This window comes from Urocampus carinirostris, chromosome 13 (assembly GCF_059441175.1).
Source record: "Urocampus carinirostris isolate Australia breed hairy pipefish chromosome 13, RoL_Ucar_1.0, whole genome shotgun sequence".
In the NCBI taxonomy this organism is placed as follows: Eukaryota; Metazoa; Chordata; class Actinopteri; order Syngnathiformes; family Syngnathidae; genus Urocampus; species Urocampus carinirostris.
Window position 1 is genome coordinate 7,342,685 of NC_142361.1, and position 22,912 is coordinate 7,365,596.

At 41.2% G+C, this 22,912-nt stretch overlaps 1 protein-coding gene and 1 non-coding gene across 4 annotated transcripts in view; one reads left to right on the forward strand and one right to left on the reverse strand.

Moving 5' to 3' along the window:
- The window catches only part of ogdhl (oxoglutarate dehydrogenase L), a 47,148-nt gene that overhangs the window by 11,788 nt on the left and 12,448 nt on the right, over positions 1 to 22,912 (reverse strand). For all 3 annotated transcript variants that reach the window (XM_088350631.1, XM_088350632.1, XM_088350633.1), the window contains exons 8-15: positions 21,722 to 21,812; positions 21,470 to 21,649; positions 21,265 to 21,393; positions 20,023 to 20,202; positions 18,614 to 18,766; positions 15,770 to 15,872; positions 12,772 to 12,900; positions 12,400 to 12,550 (exon numbers count right to left, since the gene is read on the reverse strand). In XM_088350631.1, the coding sequence (XP_088206757.1) occupies positions 12,400 to 12,550; positions 12,772 to 12,900; positions 15,770 to 15,872; positions 18,614 to 18,766; positions 20,023 to 20,202; positions 21,265 to 21,393; positions 21,470 to 21,649; positions 21,722 to 21,812 (1,116 nt within the window). The remainder of the gene's footprint in view (positions 1 to 12,399; positions 12,551 to 12,771; positions 12,901 to 15,769; positions 15,873 to 18,613; positions 18,767 to 20,022; positions 20,203 to 21,264; positions 21,394 to 21,469; positions 21,650 to 21,721; positions 21,813 to 22,912) is intronic.
- On the forward strand, positions 1,594 to 1,778 carry LOC148353618 (U2 spliceosomal RNA). Its single transcript, XR_015852591.1, has one exon. It is a non-coding gene; the product is annotated as a U2 spliceosomal RNA (small nuclear RNA).

The window sequence follows — 22,912 nt, forward strand, 5'->3', positions numbered from 1 at the left end:
ATGGATCCCCGTCAGCGTAGTTTCTCTTCATTTCGAATAAATCTTTCGCTGCATTCGCAAAGGTAGCAACAAGGCTTTAGAGCCAGAACCTTAACTTGGCCTAAAAGCATCACTTTTCAATTTGTTTGTCTTGTCCAATTTCTTTGTGCATTTCTTGATCAATTTCATTGGGTATTTCCATAACTTTATTCATTTCCTGTTCATCTTCATTGGGTATTTCTATAACTTCATTAATTTCTTGTTCATTTTCATTTTGTATTTCCATGACTTTATTAATTTCATTGTCTTTGTTATCTTTATTCACTTCATTGTCTTTGTGACATTTATTCATTTCATTATCTATGTTGTCTGACATCATTTCATTGTCTTTGTTGTCTTTGTTAACTGCCTTCCTAGCTTTCAATTTGTTAGCAAACGAATTCGGGCAGTTTCTAAAGAGGTGATTCGTTTCTCCACAGAGATTGCATTTTCTGCTATTGATACATTCCTCAAAGGAATGCCCAATTGTTCTGCACTTTCCACAAAACATTCGATCACATACCTCAGCCAGATGCCCATGCTCACCACATTTGCGACAGAGTTTCGGTTGCCCTTGATAGTGGATAAAGCCACGGTTTTCCCCCAGGAATATAGTCGACGGAATTTGTTTCAGTCCCTGAAAGCCCTGAGGGTCTTGCCGTAGTTGGACTGGTACCCTCCAGACACCATTCCAATAGCCTTTCTCACACCTCACCTTCATAGCCTGGCCTTTCACTGAGCAGTATCTACTCAACCAATAACAGACGTCATCAGCACTGATTATTTCACTAAACATTCTAACAACGACAATCTTGTTAGCATTATCAGTCAGCTTCTCCACTGTAAATCCTGAAAACTGGGACCTCACTCCCTCAAAGCGATTCCAAAACTCTTGATAAAGAGCTGCCGTTTCAAAACTCACATCAAAGCCTTTGCCAGAAGTCATTTTTATGACAGCATGTACCTCCTCCTTTTTAAACTTCAGAATCTTTTCAACAAACTTGTTAATAAAATCCGTCCTTGACATTCCCTCCGAAATTGCCACAACATCTTTGAGCAAGAATCTCACGCAGTTACGTCTCCGCCCGCCGGTATAATGGCAGGACTCGGCTGCTTTACTTCTAACTATGTTAAAATGGTTAGAATTGTAAAATTAATAATTAACAATACTCTTAATACCGACGCCAATGACAGTATAAACGCATAGAACGAGCAGTGCTAACCTGATCGTTACGGTTTTCATTCGAGCCACTCCATAATGACGGATATGGCCAAATCTCTTCCCACTGTTTATAATTTTTTAGAAAGGGGATGCATCAAATATAAAAAAATTGTGAATATGCTTGATGGCTGTGTTTTGCTGCTGTTGGTGTCGGTGGATTTGTTCAGACCGAGGACAATCGACTTTGGCCTGGACGGATCTATTGACACTAACAAAGATGTTATATAATGAAATTGTGAATATGTTTGATTTTCGAGAAGGTTTGTTCAAACCTCACTTTGTGTTTGCTGTTAAAAACGTAATATTGGAATATAATATTGTGAATGCGCTTAATTGCTGTTGAGATTGTCATGATTGTTTTCTGTTTTTAGTGTCAATAAATTTGTTCAAACCATCACGTAATTGTGAAGTTTGTAAACACCTATGTTTTTGCAATTGATCTTTGATTTTTGCAATCCGGAGATGGAATAAGAGCTTGCTCTGTCCACTCCACGCATCGGCCCGGTATTGCAGTACCTTCGGGATCGGTGCATTCGCAATGATCGCAGCAAGGCTTTAGGGCTAGGACCTTAGCTTGGCCTTTTGGCTGAGAGTAAGTGTCCCGGCTCCTAGGCTTTGTAGCATATTATGAACTGACCGATAACGGATAATGGATAATGAATAACGAAGATAGAACAATAACCCTTAAAAAAACCCAAAACCCCTTTTGGCCGAGAGTAAGAATCCCGGCTCCTAAGCTTTGTAGCGTATTATGAAATGATCGATAATAGATAGTGATTAGAGAAGATAGACCAACAACACTTAAACTACCACGCCCCCCCCCCCCCCCCCCCCCCCCGTCAGCGTAGTGACCTTGTCTTAATCCAATGTTATTTCTTGACATTTCTTTTCAAGATAATAAAATAAAGATGATGCTAATGCTTGAAATCTTGGTTTTCACGGGACTGTGTCTTGTGCGATTATTATTTTGATTATTATTTTTACAGCCCGGTGCTGAGATTTGCATACCCTCGCTACTACAAACACATTTACCTCGTTTCATCTCACTTTTAGGGAAAGCAATGGCGAACATAAAACTAAAACCACTTCGTCTTGCATTTGTTGGAAATGAAACACAACTTAAACCTAAATTCTCCCCCCCTTGTGTGAACGCGCATTCTGCTGCGCTTCCAACGAAAGCGATCGTATTCTATATAAAACGCTTATAAAAACTATAATGCGAGCTAATTATAACAATTGGGAGATCCTTGTCTATATAACGCGTTTATTTAAACAATAAAGTGCGATCGTATTCTACAAAATGCGTTTGTCAACGCGGATGAAAAAGTCACCAACGTCAATGCACGCTTCCAACAGAAGCGATCGCAGCAGAATGCGCGTTCACGCGCGGGGGTGGGGGGGTGGCTGTGTTGCGTAGGTGTCGGATTTGGGCACAACACCGGCTCGGGAGCTTTTATACCCGTGGTCCACACGAGAAAATGACGCAGAAATGACGCGATGAGGAAGCGGAACAGTCGCCGGCGTCTTTTTTCCGGCCATACCACAGATGAACGGCGGGTTGGCCAAATTTGCGCATTTTCCATCCCGGGCAACCACGGGCAAAAAAAAACCGCAAAATTTTAGCCGTGATTCAGCCGCAAATGTCTGTGTGACCGGCCCCTTAGACTGAGCCTGACCCGAACGTAATGATTGATATTTTAGGTGGACCCCACCCGAATTTTGGCTCGGGCTCGAGTTTAAGATCTTTCCTCTACCGTAATTCGAGATACGAGATGTCTTTCGAACGAAAATCTTGCCCAACATACAAGAGAAAATCAAAATTCCGAGAAATTCCAGACACGACTGCTTGAGACCGCTCATGCTGACAAAAAGCTCATGCTAGGGGATGACATCGAGGCAATCCTGTGACAGAGGTCCACACCCTGCTGCCGCCACTATGCCGCCAACCGCGTTCTGCATCCGCATCCTTTGCCCACTGAACCTAAAACCAGCTGCCGCCAGTGTTGGGCGCGTCACAGAAACAAGTAACTAGTTACAGTTACCAGTTACTCTATTTAAAAAGAGATTCAGTTACCACTCTGGGTACTGACACCCAGAAGTAAGAGTCACTCTGAAAGTAAGTGTCTGGTTACAAATTACCGTATATACTTGGATATACTCTAAGCTTGCATCACATATTGGTCAACCCCCTAAAACTGCTTTAAAAAAGCCACATACTAAGGGTAAGATATTGGGCCCCAAACCCAAACCTGGCCTAAACCCTGCCAAATTTTCGGCATATAATTGTAACCGCGCTGTACGTGACCCACCAAAGATCCACATTCACGCTGGACTGGATGATGAGGTTTTTATTATTACAGTTTCTGCAAATGGATGAGTCACAACATTAGCTTTTTCTGCTGGGTCTGATCTCTTTGATCTCTTTGTAGTACTCTGGTAAAACTGACAACAAAGCATATCAAAGAGCTGTCTTTTCACTTTACAGAAAATACATTTTAGAATATCACAATACATTTATAAATCTTTGCATTTTAACAAGATACTTTTAACAAGAGATCGTATAGTGGATTTTTAACGTTTACAATGAATTCAACATGTTTTTCTTTACTCTGAATTTTAACCAACATCATCCTTTTTTTAATGTGTATGAAAAATAGGAATAAAAACAATAATGAGTATAAAAATGGGTACAATTTACCTGCAAATGGATGAGTCACAACATTAGCTTTTTCTGCTGGGTCTGATCTCTTTGATCTCTACAAGGGGAATTAATATTTAGTAAAACAGAAACAAAACGAAAATAAACCTAAACAGCTTGACAATATCAATCACATTACTATGCATGGTGAGAGATTTGTCAGCTGGGGTTATAAAGTTTAAAATTAACTTATTTTGTGGAGCACCAAAAGATATGTCTTACCTTTGTAGTACTCTGGTAAAACTGACAAAACCCCGCCTCCTGGTCACATGTTAGAAGCCAAAACCAAACCCCACCCCATACCAGCAGATGGCACTGTTGGACTCAGCATTGCAGGACATTTACCAAAAACTATACACATATTTTAGCAGGAATTTCAATAAAATAAAAGTTATTATTACACCCGTTACATAATGTCAATCATGAAGTCGGGCCGGGCCGGGCTTCTCTCTCGCTTGCTGACTTTTTTTATTATTAAATTATGCACTCGTCATGTGTTTTATGTTTCTTTTTCTTCGTGGAAGATTTGCACAGCATGCATGCTACCCTGACGACTTTGTAAGGTTGAACTTTGCCGTCTCTGACAAGCCGTTTATTGTCGGAAACAGTAAATATCGCGTTTTCGAGGTAGTCAGGGTAATTACATCCTGTGCACTTCTGAGCCCGGCTGTTCGTTGTCGGAGACAGCAAAAATCACCCTTCTGAGGTAGTCAGGGTAGCATGCATGTTGTGCACTTTGGATCAGATGTGCGCGCCTTGGTCCTGGGCCATCTATTGTAGGAGATAGCAAAATTTGCCATTGGGAGGGCTTCAGGATAGCATGTAGGCTGCGCCAGGTTTTTTGTTAGCGGAGATGGCCGAAATTACCTTTCCCCCCCACAAGTAAAATATGACAATTGGCGTTTTTGTAAGCCACGGTCACTCAAAACAAGTTAATCTGTGGGGTTTGGGCTGGTTATGGCTTTTATACCATCAGCTGGGTCAAGTCTGGGTGGATTTTTTTAGGCCCGATCTTACCACTACCATATGCTAAGGAAAGAAGAAAACGTGTACACCGATCCGTGGAAACTGAACCTTTTGAATATTTCTTTGCTTGTAAAATATCAAGAGTACGCAAATGATACGTAACTGAGACAATCCATGTCTATTTTGTCTCTGGGCTTCAAACGACTCACAAATCTCTTTTTCTGGGTACTGTACATGTTTTAATCCGCTGTTCACACGTTTTGCATTGCGTACAATTTCCAGAGATGTATGCCTTTCCATCTTCTGACCTTGTTTGCATCTAGAAAATCCTTTGCTGCTTCCAGGTTGCTTTTTACTTTAGTGTCCTTTATTACTTCTAGCTTGAAGTCAGAAGTATAGGACAGATGCTCTCTTTTTTTTCTGTAGGCACGGTGTACTGTAAAGATAATGTTACAAATATAAAAAAAAAATCAGCACACTTTTACCGTAAACTTTGTGCTCACTTTTGCCCTGTTGATTTTACATTGGTTTGTTGTTTCTTTACAAGCCACGCCCCCCTAATTTTACTTTATAGATCCAAATTTGGCTTGAATGCAAGTACTATAAGTACAGTAGGGAAAATATCAAAATTTGTGCTTGAGCGGGTGCCACGTTCGTTTTTATAGCCTCTTTGGACGTGTGGAGGTAAACAAGTGCAAGGAAAATTTCAGCAGCAATGTAAAATTCACCATTTAGGACCTCCGACACTCTCAATATTTGAAGTCCTTATCCTGCCTCTATCATTGTCTCTTCTGGTTTCAGTCTTGGTTTGTATCCATGTCCTCCATCGAGAGATGAGCTTGGCCTTAGCATGAGCCACACATCTCCTGCTCCTTTGGTGCGGGCCAGGGCTTTAAGGTGATTTTGAATTAATTTTATCATCATCTTATTCCTGTATTTTTATGTTTGATTACGAGTTGAATATATGAGTGATCAAGAAGATGAGTTTTATAACTATTTATGAAAAACTTGGACGCTTTTGGGAGGCCGGAAACGGATTCATTGGTTTTCAGTTACTTCTTTTCGGGAAAATTTGCTCGTGACACGAGCACGATAAGGGTATCGTTTTATCTTGAATTTGTTTTGATTACGTTAAAATAGACAAAAATGTTTTGCTTAATGCACAGCCAAACATAAAATATGCCATTTTTTTGTGCATAACGTGCACTCCTACTTTTTAAATACAAATTGGAATACGATTTTTTTTCACTTTTTCTCAGCTCAAATTAAGCATTGGGAATGACAAGCACTTTTGAATATGTGCGATAAAAATAATTTATTGAAAACCTCATATATAACGGGCACTTTAACATTTATTCATTTTTGAGGTAACAAAAAAATGCCATTATACACAAATAGATGGCGGCTGCGCATGGATACATGCTTGCGGCTAGCTCTCCAGCTAATCTTCTATTTATTGCCGTTCTCTTGTCTTTTTTGCTTTCACTTTTGGACACATGTGTGGCCAAAAACACTTACAGTAGGGACGAACTTATTCGGTTGGGTGGGCGTCTAAATTTCGATTTTTCGGGCACTTTTTATACCGCCCATGATATACCGAGCGAACTTCAAAGAGACCCGGCATCCTTGTGGACAGCTATTCCTCTTAATAAACGACGCCGACGGCCCCGTAAAGAAAGGAAACAGAAGCGTGGTTGCCGTGCAGGTAGATGTGTGAAGCGTGTGAAGTCCAAGCAGCAAGATGGACGCGAGGATGGACGCGAGGATGTAACTAATTCCACCATTCATTCCTCGCCGGACAACCGACGCTTTAAACTCAGCGCTCACGAGCGGCCACAACGCCGGGAGCTTTTGAAGATCTCGACAAAGACTACAAAGAGTTCAGCTAAGTCAAATGATTCAGCAAAGCTGAAATTTGGTCTGTTAAATATTAGATCGCTTGCTCCAAAAGCTTTACTTGTTGATAACATTATTCGTGATTATAAACTTAACTGTATGGGTCTTTGTGAAACGTGGTTACGCCCGGATGAGCACTTAGCGCTAAATTATGCCTCTCCCCCAGACTACGAGAGTAGTCATATAGCACGCACGCTGAAAAGAGGTGGTGGTGTTGCGCTAATCTCTGAAAAATCGCTCAAATTTAATACACGTACCTCTAATAATTACAAAACGTTTGAGGCTCTTGTGATGCGGTCCCCTCAATTGTCAATTGATGTAATAACTATCTATCGTGCACCTGGGCCATACACAACTTTCTTAGACGAATTTGCTGAACTTTTGTCTGAACTAGTAACCTATGCAGACAAAATTATAATTATGGGAGACTTTAACATTCATATGAACTCCCCACACAGTTCACTTACTATTGCGTTTAGTTCTCTAATTGATGCATTTGGTTTTACTCAACTGGTTGACTTGCCAACCCATAAAAATGGGAACACGCTAGACTTGATTCTGACTCGAGGAGTTTTAACCTCAAACATTATGGTTCTACCGTGTACTACTGTTATCTCTGATCATTATTTAGTGACATTTGAGGTGCTAACTAAATGTAGACTTAATAAAGCTGAGGGATTTAGCGGACGCAATATAAGCACTGGCACAGTTTCTGAGCTCTTTGAACTCCTTCCTGGAGCAGTTGCGTCCTTTCCTAAATACAATGGCTCGATTGACTCACTCATAAATGAGTTCAATACCACCCTGACTAGAGTGCTGGATTCAATAGCGCCCATAAAACTAAAATCACGTCCTAAAAGACGCACACCTTGGTTTACTGATGAAACTAGAGCCCTTAAAAAAGAATGCAGGAAATGGGAGAGAAAATGGCGCGCTACCAAGCTTGAGGTTTTCCATCAAACCTGGTGTGACAGCTTGTTAAAGTATAAAGCGGCCCTTGCCTCTGCAAAATCGGCCTACCTTTCGAAGGTGATTGCGTCTCAAAAGAACAACCCCAAAGCCCTTTTTGACACTGTAGCATCGCTTACAAGGCAACAGGCTACCGCAGACAGTTCGACACACTCTGCTCAGGACTTAATGGTCTTCTTCACTAAGAAGATTCAATGCATACAGGAAGAAATTGCAAAAGATATTGTTAGTACCACACGTATTAAAGGACTGAAATTTACAGATGCACGACAGGGTGGCTGCCCTGGGAAAATGGCCGGTTTTAGTGAACTGTCACTTGATGATCTCAAACAAGTGGTGAATGCGGCCAAACCGACAACTTGCCAGTTCGACCCTCTCCCAGGTTCACTTATTAAAAGTCTTTTTAGCGTCCTTGGGCCTTCAGTTCTAAATATTATAAATACATCACTCTCCTCAGGTGTAGTTCCAGCAGCTTTTAAGTCCGCCGTTATTAAACCCACACTGAAACGACCCAACCTTGATCCAGAAATATTAAGTAATTACAGACCTGTGTCAAACCTACCTTTCCTCTCTAAAGTACTCGAAAGAGTAGTGGCACAGCAGCTGAATGCTTTCATATCGGAGAATAACCTTTTTGAATCCATGCAATCAGGATTCAGGGCTAACCACTCTACTGAGACAGCTCTGATCAAGGTAACAAATGATCTCCTAATGTCAATGGATTCTGGCGCTTCATCACTTTTGCTGCTGCTGGATCTTAGTGCTGCTTTTGACACAGTGCGCCACAATATCCTACTAGAACGGTTGGAAAAATGGATTGGTCTCTCAGGAGCCGTCCTCTCGTGGTTCAAATCTTACCTCTCAGATAGGACGCACTGTGTTAAATATGGTGAAACGACATCTGAGCCCTTTAATGTTACCTGCGGTGTTCCGCAGGGTTCAGTGCTCGGCCCCCTACTTTTCAACATTTACATGCTTCCATTAGGTGATATTATTCGCAAGTACAATATCAGCTTCCACTGCTACGCAGACGACACTCAACTATATCTTCCGTTGGAGGAATCTTCCACACTAAACTGTGGAAATTTGGAGGCCTGTCTCACTGAGATAAAAGAGTGGATGTCACTCAATTTCTTGCGTCTTAACTCTGAAAAGACCGAAATGTTAGTCATTGGTCCTTCTAAATGCCGGGACTTATTCGCAAAAACTGCTGTGAACATTGACAAATGTCACATCACACAGAGTGACTCAGTTAAAAATTTAGGTGTCATATTTGACCCTGATCTATCCTTTGAGATGCATGTAAAGCAAATTACTAGAACTGCCTTCTTCCATCTTCGCAACATTGCTAAAATCCGTTCAATACTGTCTCAGTCTGATGCGGAAACAATAATTCATGCATTTGTTACCTCCCGTCTCGATTACTGCAATGCACTACTCTCCGGTCTCCCGAAGTCCAGAATCAAGTCTCTTCAGCTAGTACAAAATGCCGCAGCGAGGCTTTTAACTAGGACAAAAAAGTACGATCACATAACACCGATTATGGCTAACCTGCATTGGCTCCCAGTTAGCCAAAGATGTGACTTCAAAGTTCTCTTAGTATTGTACAAAATCATACATGGACTTGCTCCCTCTTATCTTTCAGATCTGATCTGCCACTATGTCCCGGTCCGAAGCCTACGATCTGAGAGTGCTGGTCTTCTGATGATCCCGAGAGCAAAGAAGTCTTCCGCTGGTTCGAGAGCGTTCTCCGTCCGGGCACCGGTGCTGTGGAATGCTCTTCCCCCTGAGATTCGATCTGCAACCTCAGTGGAAATGTTTAAATCTAAACTTAAAACTCACTTCTACTCCATTGCATACGAATAACCTACTCCTCTTGTCGGTTGAAAATAGTTTGTGTAATATAGTGTAACAATCTGTGAAGCCCTTTGAGACTCTTCGTGATTTAGGGCTATACAAATAAAAATGACTTGACTTGACTTGAAATAGATATGGTATACAAATTTATAAAGATACAAAAAGTAACACAAATGCACCTGCACACCCATTTTTACACCGACACAAAAACTTACGGACAGACGTGCACGCTACGTTGTCTGTCTTTGGGGGCCCCATTAATGAGAAGAGAGGGCACGCATTCCCACACCCAAACATGTCAAATTTGTTGCAGCGCCGATGCACACGCTCAAGCGTGAAGCGTCAATATGCTCGGCTCCCAAAGAGCCACACGAAGAAAAACAAAAGCAAGAGTAACGTTCAGTAAATACACGGAGGAGAAACGTTTCTGAGAAGCATTTTAAAAGAATAGGTAAAATTGAAGTAATGAAGTAATGCTGTGCCGCCATTGGGTCAGATTCAGGTCTTGGGGAACTATATTCAAGTCAGTTGAGTTATATTTACAGAAAATGATTAGTGGATTAGCACAAGAAAATAACACGAATGGATTTAAGTTTTGTTTTTATCTTTAAAACCAATTTTTAGCATTTTAGCATCAGCAAACTATGTTAAAGCCAGTCAGCAAGCTTTTTGTGCAAACGTAACATTATGCTGCATCTTAGTTTTTTTTTGAGGAAAGCAGTATTTTGCCATGTTCAACTCCCCACACGCAGATCACTTTGCTAATTTTAAGTATTATTTTCTTATTTTTAAATACATATTTTAAACTCTATAAAATGTTGGACAATGTAAACATCAAAATGTAATTGAAATACTTCAAGTAAAATCTTCTATGTACGATAACAAATTTGTTTTCCTTGTATAAATCGAACAAGAAATTAGCACAATTGTGATCAATATTATTATTAGTATCATTATTATTACTTGAACAAAAGTTGTACAAAATGTCCAAAATTGTCGTGATTGCCAATTTGGAGCACCTGCGGCAGCTTGATTGGCGCCAACAGCCCGGACAGCTGATTGGTGGACACTCCCTTTTCAAACCCCTGGCTTCCTCTCAGTCATTGTCAGATTGTTGTGAACTGTTGTATTCCACTCAGTGAGCATTCCCATCCGACTCCGTTTCAGCTAAACCTTTCTCTTGCCTGATCTTCGTTTTTGACCCGTTTCTGGACCTGCTTACGCCTGTTCTGCCTGCCCCCGTTACCTGACCCGTTTTGCCTCGTTACCTGCCTGCCTCCTGCCTACGACCACGATTACGAACTCGACATCGCCTCTGATCTCCAGCCCCGGCCAAACAACTTACTATTCCCGCCTGTCTTCGTCCGACACGGAAGTGTCACTCCCGCCTCGCTCGCTCCTGTTTTCCGTCAGTCCTCGGATCAAGCAAGCAAGCCTTACTCTCCCTCTCTTTCCAATAAAAACTGAGAAACGTACGCTATTGAGTCCGTTCTGGTCTGTGACACAAAATATCTCATCTCATCTCATTAGCTGCACCGCTTATCCTCAGTAGGGTCGCGGGGGTGCTGGAGCCCATCCCAGCAATCATCGGGCAGTGGGCAGGGGACACCCTGAACTGGTTGCTAGCCAATCGCAGGGCACACAGGGACAGACAACTTGCTCGCTCATTCATACTTAGGGACAATTTGGACCGGCCAATTAAGCTGACAAGCATGTTTTTGGAATGTGGGAGGTAACCGGAGTGCCCGGAGGAAATCCACGCAAGCACGGGGAGAACATACAAACTCCGCACAGGAAGTCCGGTAGCTGGATTTGAACCCACACAGGACGTTCCCAAGACCTTAGAACTGTGCCGCACACATGCTAACCACTGCGCCGCCGTGCTGCCCGACACAAAATATCAATGTTGATAATTTTAAAAAATATATTCCCCAAAAATATAATTCTGAAAATAAATTGCAGAAAAAATAGTATGCAATAACCCATTTTAAAATAGAGTTTTACTAGAAAAAAATCTTAAATAATTAGTAAAATAATAAAATTATTTTCAATGTGACTAAAACATGTTTTTAATGAATTGAATATCCATACAAGTGTCTCCGCATTTAACTTTGGTTTAACATTACTTTCCTCTGTGTATAGTTTGTTAGAATAGAATAGAATAGAATAGTAAAGAATGGAATATATCTTTATTATCATTGTTACAAAATGAGTTGAACATATTGTGACAACAAAATTGGACGAGGCACTCCAGTTACACATTTAAACTGTAAAGATAAATGATTAAAAAAAAGATAAAAAGATGAAAATAATTTACGAAGTTTATCCTGTAAAATAAATGTTTGCTAGGGATACGTTTTTTCCTGTCTTTAATATTGGACACCTTCAGTATAGATTGCATTGGATGCCAGTTTGTTATTTTGACTATTACACCACACTGTTGGTCGTTTTGACTATTCTTTACTGTTTGCATTATTTTCACGACTAATAATGTTGCTCTTCTTGGATTTCCAAACCTTTTAGGGCGAGTTGTTTTTGTAACCTGTGAGATTAAATAAAAATCAAGGGTTTAAGGAACAGGTTGTAATTTGTTATCTCAGGTTTGGGCTTATTCTTGTTTTCCTTGCAAGTTCATAATCCATTGATGTTTTCTTTCCTCATCTTGAGTGTCTATTTAACTATAAATGTATAAACTATGTTGTTATCAATCACAATAAAGATAATCGTAATTTGAATTTGAGTTTGTTTTTTAGTCAAGATGACGCAGACTCACCTGAACGTTCCCCTTTCCACATCCTGCCCACTGAGTCGCACGTGTACTCCATCTTTGAGGAGTGACCCAAAGGCCATATACTCCCCCAAGGCCCAGTCCACCTGACCCTTCCTCACCAAGTCGGCTCGGCTGCGCAGGATACGTGACAGGCCTTGTTGGCAAATGCCGAAAGTGAAAAAAAAGAAGAGCGAGGAGAAAGTGTAAGAAGACAGGTGGTGTTAACTGCGGACTGTAAAAATCTGGCTTATGTTGGGGGCACTGGAAAAGAATTTAATGACAGGGGGGCAGGAGCTGGGGTTTGGGTTGTGAGAAATCTTGGTTGATTGGAGAAATTGTAAAAGTAATCCATGCTAAGCTTTGAGCATATCTCACCCGGATGGATGTTAAAGTCTTCCAAAGGCACAAAGCTGGCGATCTGGCCAATATGTTGCAGGACCTCCTGGTCCAGTCCTGTAGGGGGGCAACTCATGGTCTTGGGTTCTCCTTCTGCTGTGAAGAAATCTACAAAGGTGAGGTATATTAGTCACCATCATTCAGCAGCAGAAAAATTACAGAAGTTACATACAGATTCTGTTAAAATAAAAACCAATCCACTACTTTGATTGACTTCCTCATTTCATTCAGTAACAAACCAAAACCAAGTATTGGGTTGTTTTACACAAAAGAAACTAGAGGAAATGGGTCATTATGTTTACATTTTGCCTTAAAAAAATATTTTTTAAACATCCCGAATCTTGTTTGTTTATAACCAACCCAAAAAAATCAGGTGACCAAAAATTCACGTCGTTTGTTTTTACAACACTAAAACATAAAATACTTTTTCCGAGTTGTGAAATGCTACTTTTGTAACATTAAAATGAGCCAATGCAAATGTGTTCGTAAAGGTATGAGTTTTCCCATTTCATCCTTTTCATTAATATGATCACCAGCTCGGTAGACTAGATGGTAGGGCGGCCGCTCTGAGACTGGGAGGTCGCTGGTTCAAGCCTCGGCCGAGTCATACCTAAGACTTACAACATTGGTACTCATTGCCTCCCTGCTTGGCGCTCAGCATTAAGGGTTGGAATTGGGGGGTTTGGTCACCTAATGACTATAATGGCTGCGCCTTGTATGGCTGCGGCTGCATCAGCTTGCTACAGTTTAACTGTACGGGTCAGGTGTATCGACATTTCGTTCTGTGTGCATTGTTACAAAGAATGACAATAAAAGTAGAATTCTATTCTATTCTTCTAATTCTATCACATCAATATTTTATTCAGTGAATCATTTAGTGGTAATTAGAGCACCTGATTATTATCCATCCATTTAAATGTAATCATTTATGCATTGACTTCTTGTTTTATTCACTTGTCTCAGTGTATCCATTCATCTGAACGGAAGTAGGACCCAGATGCGCAATGTTAGTCACAAGTTTTATTGAGATATAGAGGAAAGGCAGCGCCTGCGATCCGGTGCTCGCTGGACACGGGAAGAAAGCCGCTCACGGAATCGGAACGTGTTCCAAACGCGGAAGTGGATTTTCCCTGAGCAGGAGGTCATAGCGTAGTAGACAGAAAAACAGTTCGTTAGCTGGGACGGGAGATCAGACGTGGTCGGGGTAAAAAAACAGGTCGTAAGCTGGGACGTGAGATCAATAGTGGTCGGGGTCAAAAAACGGGTCGTAGCAGGAGACGGGGGAATCAGGAATGCACGGGTGGAAAACGGGTGAAAAAGCTGGACCGACGGGAGTCAGAGTAAAAAATGCTTGCCTTGTGAAAACAGAGGTTCCCTGGCGGACTAACAACAGGCGAGTGAAAGGACTGAGCTTAAGTAGGAAGGAGAACCAATCAGGATCTGGCGCCAACCGAGCAAGCGCAGGTAGGTGCGTGTAATCAGTCATCATGACACTAGTTGTAAAACAGTCGTTACATAGTTCTGCATTGGCTCCCTGTTTGCTTAAGATGTGATTTTAAGGTTCTGTTACAAAATCATGCACGGACTTGCTCCCTCATATCTTTCAGATTTAATTTCCCCTCTATGTTCCGGTCCGGAGCCTTCGCTCTGAAAATGCTGGTCTACTAGTAATCCCAAGAGCCAAGAAGAGATCCGCAGGTTCGATAGCGTTCTCCTTTCGGACCCCGGTGTTGTGGAATGCTCTTCCCACTGAGATTTAATCTGCAACCTCGGTGGATTGAATCTAAGCTTAAAACACATTTCTATTCTATAGCATATAAATGAACTATATTTTATGTTGACAATATCTGTGTATTATTTGCCCTCATGTAGGTTTTGGATCAGGGAATGGTGTGATAATAGTCTGTAGTTTGCAGTGGTCTGTGCAGCCCTTTGAGACTCTTTGTGATTAAGGGCTATATAAAAAACACGACTTGACTTGATTTAAGTTGGTGTTCTGATTCGCTGGGGAAGAACTTGAATCATGCCTTGAGTCTTTTCAAACCACCTCCAGGATTCAGTCTGGAGAAAGGCATTGTGCGAAGTTAGAATTTGGGTGGTCTTTTGTTTTGTCTTGTCATAGCCTGCTGTGATTCGCCCTTCAAGTACACATGAAAGATTGTCTGCCATTATGAAAGTGCACTATTTTCTCAGCTTTGTTCTGTACTCTCTAGCTATTTGTTTGTATTTGTTTTAGTTCAAAATATACCTCAAAGAAAGTGCTTTACTCAAGCGTTTTGTATGCCTGTCATGTTTTAGAATTTAAACTAACTTGCTGATAAGTTTATCCTGTTTTTATCATCGGACACCTGCAAAGGAGATTGCATAGGATGCCTGTTTGTCACTTTGACCATTATTGTGCACTTCTGTTCCTTGTTTTGACACTTTTGGCATTTTTACATCATTGTCACACACTTCTGTTTTTATTATTAAACACCTGCAAATAAGATTGCATAGGATGCCAGTTCATTATTTGGACAATCATACCCCACTGTTTGTGGTTTTGACTCTGAAGCACTGTTTACATCAATGCCACTATTGTCCAGTCAGGTTGCTGTGCTTTGATTACCACACCCTTTCGGGCGGATCTGCTTTTGTAGCCTCGGAGATTTATTAAAATAAAAGGCCCAGGAGAGTGCTTTAGAACAGGTGAGAATTTCTTATCTGAAGGATCACTGTCCTGTTCTCTTTGCAAATTTAAAATCCATGGATGTTTTCTCTCCTTTTTTTGAGTGTCTACTTAACTTTAAACTCACACACGAAAGAAGAAACCACATATTTACCCAATTCGGGGTAATTCTGGACTCAACTGTTTTGAGACCGTACAATATTCCTGAGAATACTGGCTAGAGTGTTTAATTATTATAACGAAAATATCACACAGACAAGTATAAAAGAAAGTGTAGTCATTCATTAAACCAGCAAAAAAGTAGATTACTTGGCCAAGGTGAGTCCAGCCAGTGTCGGATATGTGAGATCTTCTCATCCTTCGAGCTGGTGAATGCTTCCTCGCAAATCCTGTCGTATTTGGCCACCTCTTCCTGCAAACACAACATCAGCATATTCAACAAATCTTTGTCGTACAAAGCAACAGTGAATGAGAGAACGACCACGAGGTGACAAGTCTTTAGTGGCAATAAACCGCCTCGTAGATTACATATGGGCTATTTGCAAGGATCGCAGAACAACTACCATCAAACACCAGGGACTTGCGAGCCAGAAGTGATATGAAAATACACAATCTTATTACCAGGCCACTGCTTGAAATGAGAAGGGGGAGTGATTCCCATGAATGATGCACTTGAAACGTAGCGTAAAGCATGTAACACGTATGGGACACTTCATATGCTGATTGAATTACAAAAGGAAATGGAAAACCAACACAACCAAGGATGCAGCCGTACCGTGTATTAGACTGCATATTTAATGAGCAATCCAGCTAGGAGAAGTTTGGAAATTTCATCGGGACACATCTAATCCATCATTTAAATCAAAGGTTGGCTTACAGGCACCAGTCCGAACCTAATATAAAGTATTCTTTGAAAACTTTTGGATAATCCCACAAATCTCAATGATGGAATCTTCTTTTACAGTTTAAAAATCACCTTCAACATATCAAAAGACACACAAAAAATACACATCCAGACATAGGAAATACTCAAGAAACATTGCCCATATACTTTCATCAAACACAGAAAAAAAATTACACATACAGACACAAACCCCAATGACACAAACCCCACCACAGCAATGACAACCACACAAAACACACAGAAAGGTTAAGGTGCTAAGATTAAATACAAAAAAGGCCTTAGAGGAAAACACAATACAACTTGTAATAATGAAAGGAAGGAGCATCTGTTTGAAAATAATAATAATTATTATAATAATGATAATAATAATAATACACACACATTTGAGAAACATGAACACACGGTACACATGCATACAATATTACGCACGTATAAGCAGAAAAGAAAAGCATGCAAAAATATAACTTTGTACATAAACCCGCAAGTACTACACACATACATATCATACTCACACAAAACATAGCATAAACACAACAAATACACATCCAGACATAGCACTTACACAAAAATATGGCACAAACAAACTCAACAACAACAAAGACACAGGAAAAAAAAAAAAGATCATATTGACACAGACTTCAGAGGTACATACACCCAAATAAAGTACACTAAATAGTTAAAAGTACCCTGTGTAATTTGTTGCTGTATTGTCTAGTGTAACCGAAAAAACTGCTAAGAAGCACAAGGAAGAATACTAACAATGGAGATTGAAGAGTTAGTTTTTGGGGGTACCCGTACGAGCAGGATGGTGGGCAATTATGTCAGCACCCTATAGGTGATCCTTAAGTAATCTAAAATAAATACAAATTTCTTGACCTACGAGTAAAAAAGGATGCGTGTTTATATGATAGTACATGTATCTTTATATCAATACAGACACTCCCCAACTTACGACCATTCGACTTACGAAAAAGGGTAGATACGAACATTATTTTTGGGATGTCGAAAAATATCCAGACATTGCTTTAAGTTAGATTTTGTATTGTGTGCACCTTTTTTCGAGGGCAGGACACTTCTTTCCGCCGCTACCGGCGTGTGGCACTGTAAGATGTCACCCAGCATCCACCCCAAAATCCGCTACCTCTTCCTCGTTTGTGTGTAAACATACTGAATCTCTAGCATGCTAAGAACCTTGACATTTTTATTGCTAAATATCTCGTGCATCCATTCAATATGGTTGGTGTGAAGTGTAAAGAAGAGGCGGACCGTTTCATTTGAAATGAAAGTGGAATAAGAAAGCTTGATGCAGTAGAGAAAATGGTTGGATCACTTTTTTTTAGCCGCTTTTTACCACGGAGGAAGTATCTTTATAGAACATATTATTTTATTAAATGTTTATTTTTCAGTACAAAACAATACGGGTTACTTATACAAGCCTCAAACATATTTATATAAACCTTAAACATACATTCCATACAAAATAAAGCACTGAAGCAACTTACAAACAAATTCAACTTACGAACAATCGTCCGGAAGTAGGGCAGCGTCTGTATTGTTTTTGTTTTTTTAAGGAACGTTTTTTTTTAACCACTGAGAAGCTTTGAATAATACATACTGTCCCTTTAAGATGTAGGAGTTATGGATATTTAAAAAAGCCTCACAGGAACACACGAATCATGAATAGCATTCAGTGGCGTGCACAGTCATTTTAGGGGGGAAAAAGCCCTAGACCAGGGGTGGGGAACAAGTTTGACACAAAGAGCCGAAATTTTTATCTGTGAGAGTCAAAGAGCCACACCTCGCACTGACTTGCCATGACAGACAGACACACACAAAAACACACAATTAAAAACACATTATTCCCCATAACACACTCCTCTCCTTACAATACAACAAGTATTGTTCTTGTGTTGATTTCAAGGAAAGTGTCCACCCTCAATACGCAAAAAAAACTAAACATGAAACAAGGCAAAGAGCCACAGTACATAGAAAATATGATGAGGCAAAGAGCCGCATTCTTATTAGCCAAGAGCCGCATGTGGCTCTAGAGCCACGTCTTCGCCACCCCTGCCCTAGACTGTCGCTATTGTCCGTCTGTGTACAGTGCAGTCCGTAAACACACCGATGCAAAAAATAACGGACAAAAAAAAAAACACAATTCTCAAGAATTGTAAAAGGTTTTCCCAGGAAAACCACAGCTTCTAAAAATGCTAATTCTTGCATATTGATCAAGAAAGATCAAACAACACCTCAAATTCCTGTAGTGTGACCACTCCCTCGCCGATGAGCTTGTCTGAATACTTCTTTAGCACAGGCTCCTGCCGTCGGATCTGCTTGTACATCAGCGGTTGCGTGAAGAGGGGTTCGTCCATTTCGTTGTGGCCTGAGCGCCTGTAACATACCTGTGGTAGAAAGGCAAACACACAGGCTTGTTTACAATATAGTCAAAAGATAAAATAAAGAAAAATAGCATGCAGTAATAATGTGACCCGTTTGGTTTGAAGTTTGCCGTTTAGGATAAATTAACTAATATGTTCCCAAAAGAATCCTGCTGAGCTGGCCCCACAGTATTTTTTTTTTAACTCAACCTGTTCTGCTGGAAAAGTCACTACTCTGGTTCATTAGTGCTGAATTAAGGCATAAGAAACTGAGAGATCATTTGTCCATCATTACTCTTGATACTGATAATACACAAATGTTGGGCATAAGCAACTACAAACACCTAGGGGCATTTAGGAGCAGAGCCTTCAAGAACAGCAAAAAAGCAGTTGAAAAATCCTCAAGATGGCTCTTGATCCAGAGAGGAGTACCACGGGGACAGGCAAATGCCATCTAAACAAAAGTCGCGGGGTTGGGTCACCTGGACAAGGGTGTTTTAAGTTCTAAGACCCAAACCCTCCTATGACACCTGGAAACATTAATTTTGATGAGCAAAATATGCCGCCATAAGTAAGAATTGCGCCACTAAAATGTTGAAAGCTATTGAAAAATAGGTATTCATATCTTATTTATGAAGTTAATTGGGAATTTTGCACTTAATGCAGCTAAATGTTATTGCACCATTTTTGTCGTTATAATGAACTTGTACGTTATGTAAATATTTTAGGCTTTTTATCCTGATGTTCTTACATGTTTATCCTGGAGTGACATGTCCAATCTCATTAGAAAACCATTTTCCCTATGTTGTAATCAATACTCATCTCATCTCTCATCTCATTAGCTGCACCGCTTATCCTCAGTAGGGTCGCGGGGGTGCTGGAACCCATCCCAGCAATCATCGGGCAGTGGGCAGGGGACCCCCTGAACTGGTTGCCAGCCAATCGCAGGGCACACAGGGACAGACAACTCGCTCGCTCATTCACACCTAGGGACAATTTGGACTGGCCAATCCACCTGAAATGCATGTCTTTGGAATGTGGGAGGAAACCGGAGTGCCCGGAGGAAACCCAAGCAAGCACGGGGAGAACATACAAACTCCGCACAGTAAGTCCGGTAGCTGGATTCGAACCCACACAGGAGGTCCCCAAGACCTTAGAACTGTGCCGCACACGCGCTAACCACTGCGCCGCCGTGCTGCCTTGTAATCAATACTGATAAAGACAATTTAACTTCAAGTCAACTTCGAAAGATACTCCACAGCTGTACATGTGGGGCCTACCAGGTCAATGACAACATCCTTGTTGAAGATGCTCCTCCACTCGGCAGCCACGCGGCACACGTACATGACTGCCTCTGGGTCGTCGGAGTTGACGTGGAAAATGGGAGCGTTCACTACTCGGGCCACATCTGTGGGGTAAGGAGAGGAGCGGGCCATCCGGGGGTCAGTCGTAAAGCCGATCTGCAACCCAAAAACCCAACTGATAACTATATAGTTTAGGAGAAGCTCAAAATAAGGAGGGAAGACATTAATGGATTTTGAACTTGCAATGAAAACAGGAGAGGACAAAACACACTCAAAATGTTAAAGTACTAATGTGTTCCAGGGTCCTATCTTTTTATTAGATCTCCCGTGTGTCGAAAAACAAATCTTCCCTAAAGGGTGTGGAATCAAAGAACAGCAACATTAATGGCCGATAGTGATAATGTTGTTAACAATGCACGATAGTCAAAAGAACGAACAACAGTGAGAAAAAAATAGTCAAGCTACTGGACAAGCAATCTACTTTGCATGTGTTTATTATTAAAAACAGAATAAACTTATCAGCGTGTCAGTTAAACATCAAGGTTGAGAGTCAAATAAAAAAACTCCCCTTTCATACTATGATCATTTGCCGGTGTCCATTATTAAAAACAGAACAACATTCCTTCAGGCAAACAGAATAACCGTATCTGTCACCATCCTGCACTCTGGGTTCCGCTTCTATGTATGTTCTCGCTCACCCGCTATCTCCCCCTCTCCCCATCTCGCTGTCTCTTGCCTGACCATTCTTTATTTGGTCACTCACTTCCGGGTGCTGATTATCCTCCTCACTGCAGTTGGCACTTGTCTTGACTTGTTTCTCCCCTTTATTCGTGTTTTTTTCTCCTTTGGTTCCTTGCTAGTTCATTGTCTTTCATGTCCTGTCTCAAAGACTCTTGTCTCAGCATTTTGGTATTTCAATGTCCTGAATGAACCCTTGTCTGCCCTTCCGGATCATGAGTACTGCCTTACAAACTCTTGGACAGTTGCCTTCACTGTTTGGATTTACTGGCGCACTGAACTCTGGCACCTGGACCACAATTATTGCCATGCTACCTGACATTCTATGTTCTAAACCCTTCCACAATAAAACACCACTGTTTTCTGTGCTAATCTGTATTCCTACACTAAGCTTCCACACCACATCAGGATGGTTCATGACATTACCAACAACCATCAACAACCTAGATAACACGTAATTGAACAACGTCATCCTGTTACCTGATTGTTGACCACTACGTGGATAGTACCATGCGTCGTATATGAGGGGAGTTCACTAAGGTGGAACGTCTCATATACGACCCCTTGACCGGCGAAGGCGGCATCACCGTGCATCAAGATGGACATCACCTAGAAAATAAAATGTTTAAATAACACACAAACATTAAAAAAAACTTTGAAAAATCATTTTTGTTACAAAGCAAACCTTTTTGCCCAATGTGTCCCCCCGGTAGAACTGCTCAGCCTTGGCCTTGCCCTGGACCACTGGGTCCACCGCCTCCAAGTGGGACGGGTTTGCCATAAGCGATAGCGTGATGTTCTTGTCAGTGCCCCGGTTTATTCTCTCATGGTACATCCCAAGGTGATATTTGACATCCCCAGACCCCTTCAGGGAATACCAGGTAAGTTAAAGCGAGCACCGTTGAGAGGTTCTTCTACTCATGTCAATGTCGCTCACTTCGTCTGCCGCTTCCAGTTTGGGGTCGAACTGACAAAAGATCTGGTTCAGGTCCTTGCGGATAACATTGGCCAAGACATTAAGTCGACCCCTGGAAACAAATGAGAACCATATTTTCTGCACAACAAGGTGACTAAGATTATAAGGCGCACTCTCAAAGATTGTCTTTTATCATGTACTTTTCAAATATGAGTTGCACTGGACTATAAGGCGCATGAGCTTAAATTATCCAGTAAGCGCTACAGTATGTATTCGATGTGCAATATATACACGCCGGGTATATATTAGTGCAACCATTGATCAGTAAAAAATGGTTGTTGCTCAAAATCGAAAAACATTATATGCACCGTGAATGGAATAAGGGTCGTGGCAGTGAGAGTGCTAAAACCTGACCACTAGACCACTAGTGATACATATATCATGTGAAAAGCCATGATCATTTATCTTATCATCCCACTATTTTTAACGAATGTTAGAGAATAGGGTGGCACGGCGGATGCGTGGTTAGCGCGCAAGCCCACGGTGCAGAGGTTCAAGTCCAGGTACCGCAGTTTGTATGTTCTTCCCGTGCTTGCGTGGGTTTCCTCCGCGCACTCCGGTTTCCTCCCATACTCCATAAACATGCATGTCAGGTTAATTGGCCGGTCCAAATTGTCCCTGGGTGTGAATGACGGAGTTGTCTGTCTATGTGTGTCATGCGACTGGCTAGCAACCAGTTGAGGGTGTCCCATGGCTCCAGAACCCCCACGACCTTACTGAGGATAAGCGGTGGAAAAAATGGATTGATGGACGTTTGAGACTAGAAAAAACAGAAAGTTGTCCTAAAATATATCAATAAAGATGCACGACGAGTGAACAACTCTTAAGTGTATCTGTTGGTGATGAGATTTAGTATTTATTTATCTCTCTCAGGACGACTTTCTGTTTTCTCTATTCTCTAACATTAGTATCTGGTACCATGAGTGAAAATAGCGTGATACTGAGATAGAACGAAGGCCTTTTCGTAGGTCACCTGTATCACTGGTGGTCTAGTTGTTGAGTGCCAGCGCTCTCACCACCACTTCTACTGCTCTCACCACAACGACTCGGGTTTATTTCCTATTGTATACGATATTTTGCAACTTCGGTAATATTTTTTGATTGATCAATTATTGCACAAGTACAGTAGTATACTGTAAAGCATTGTGATGT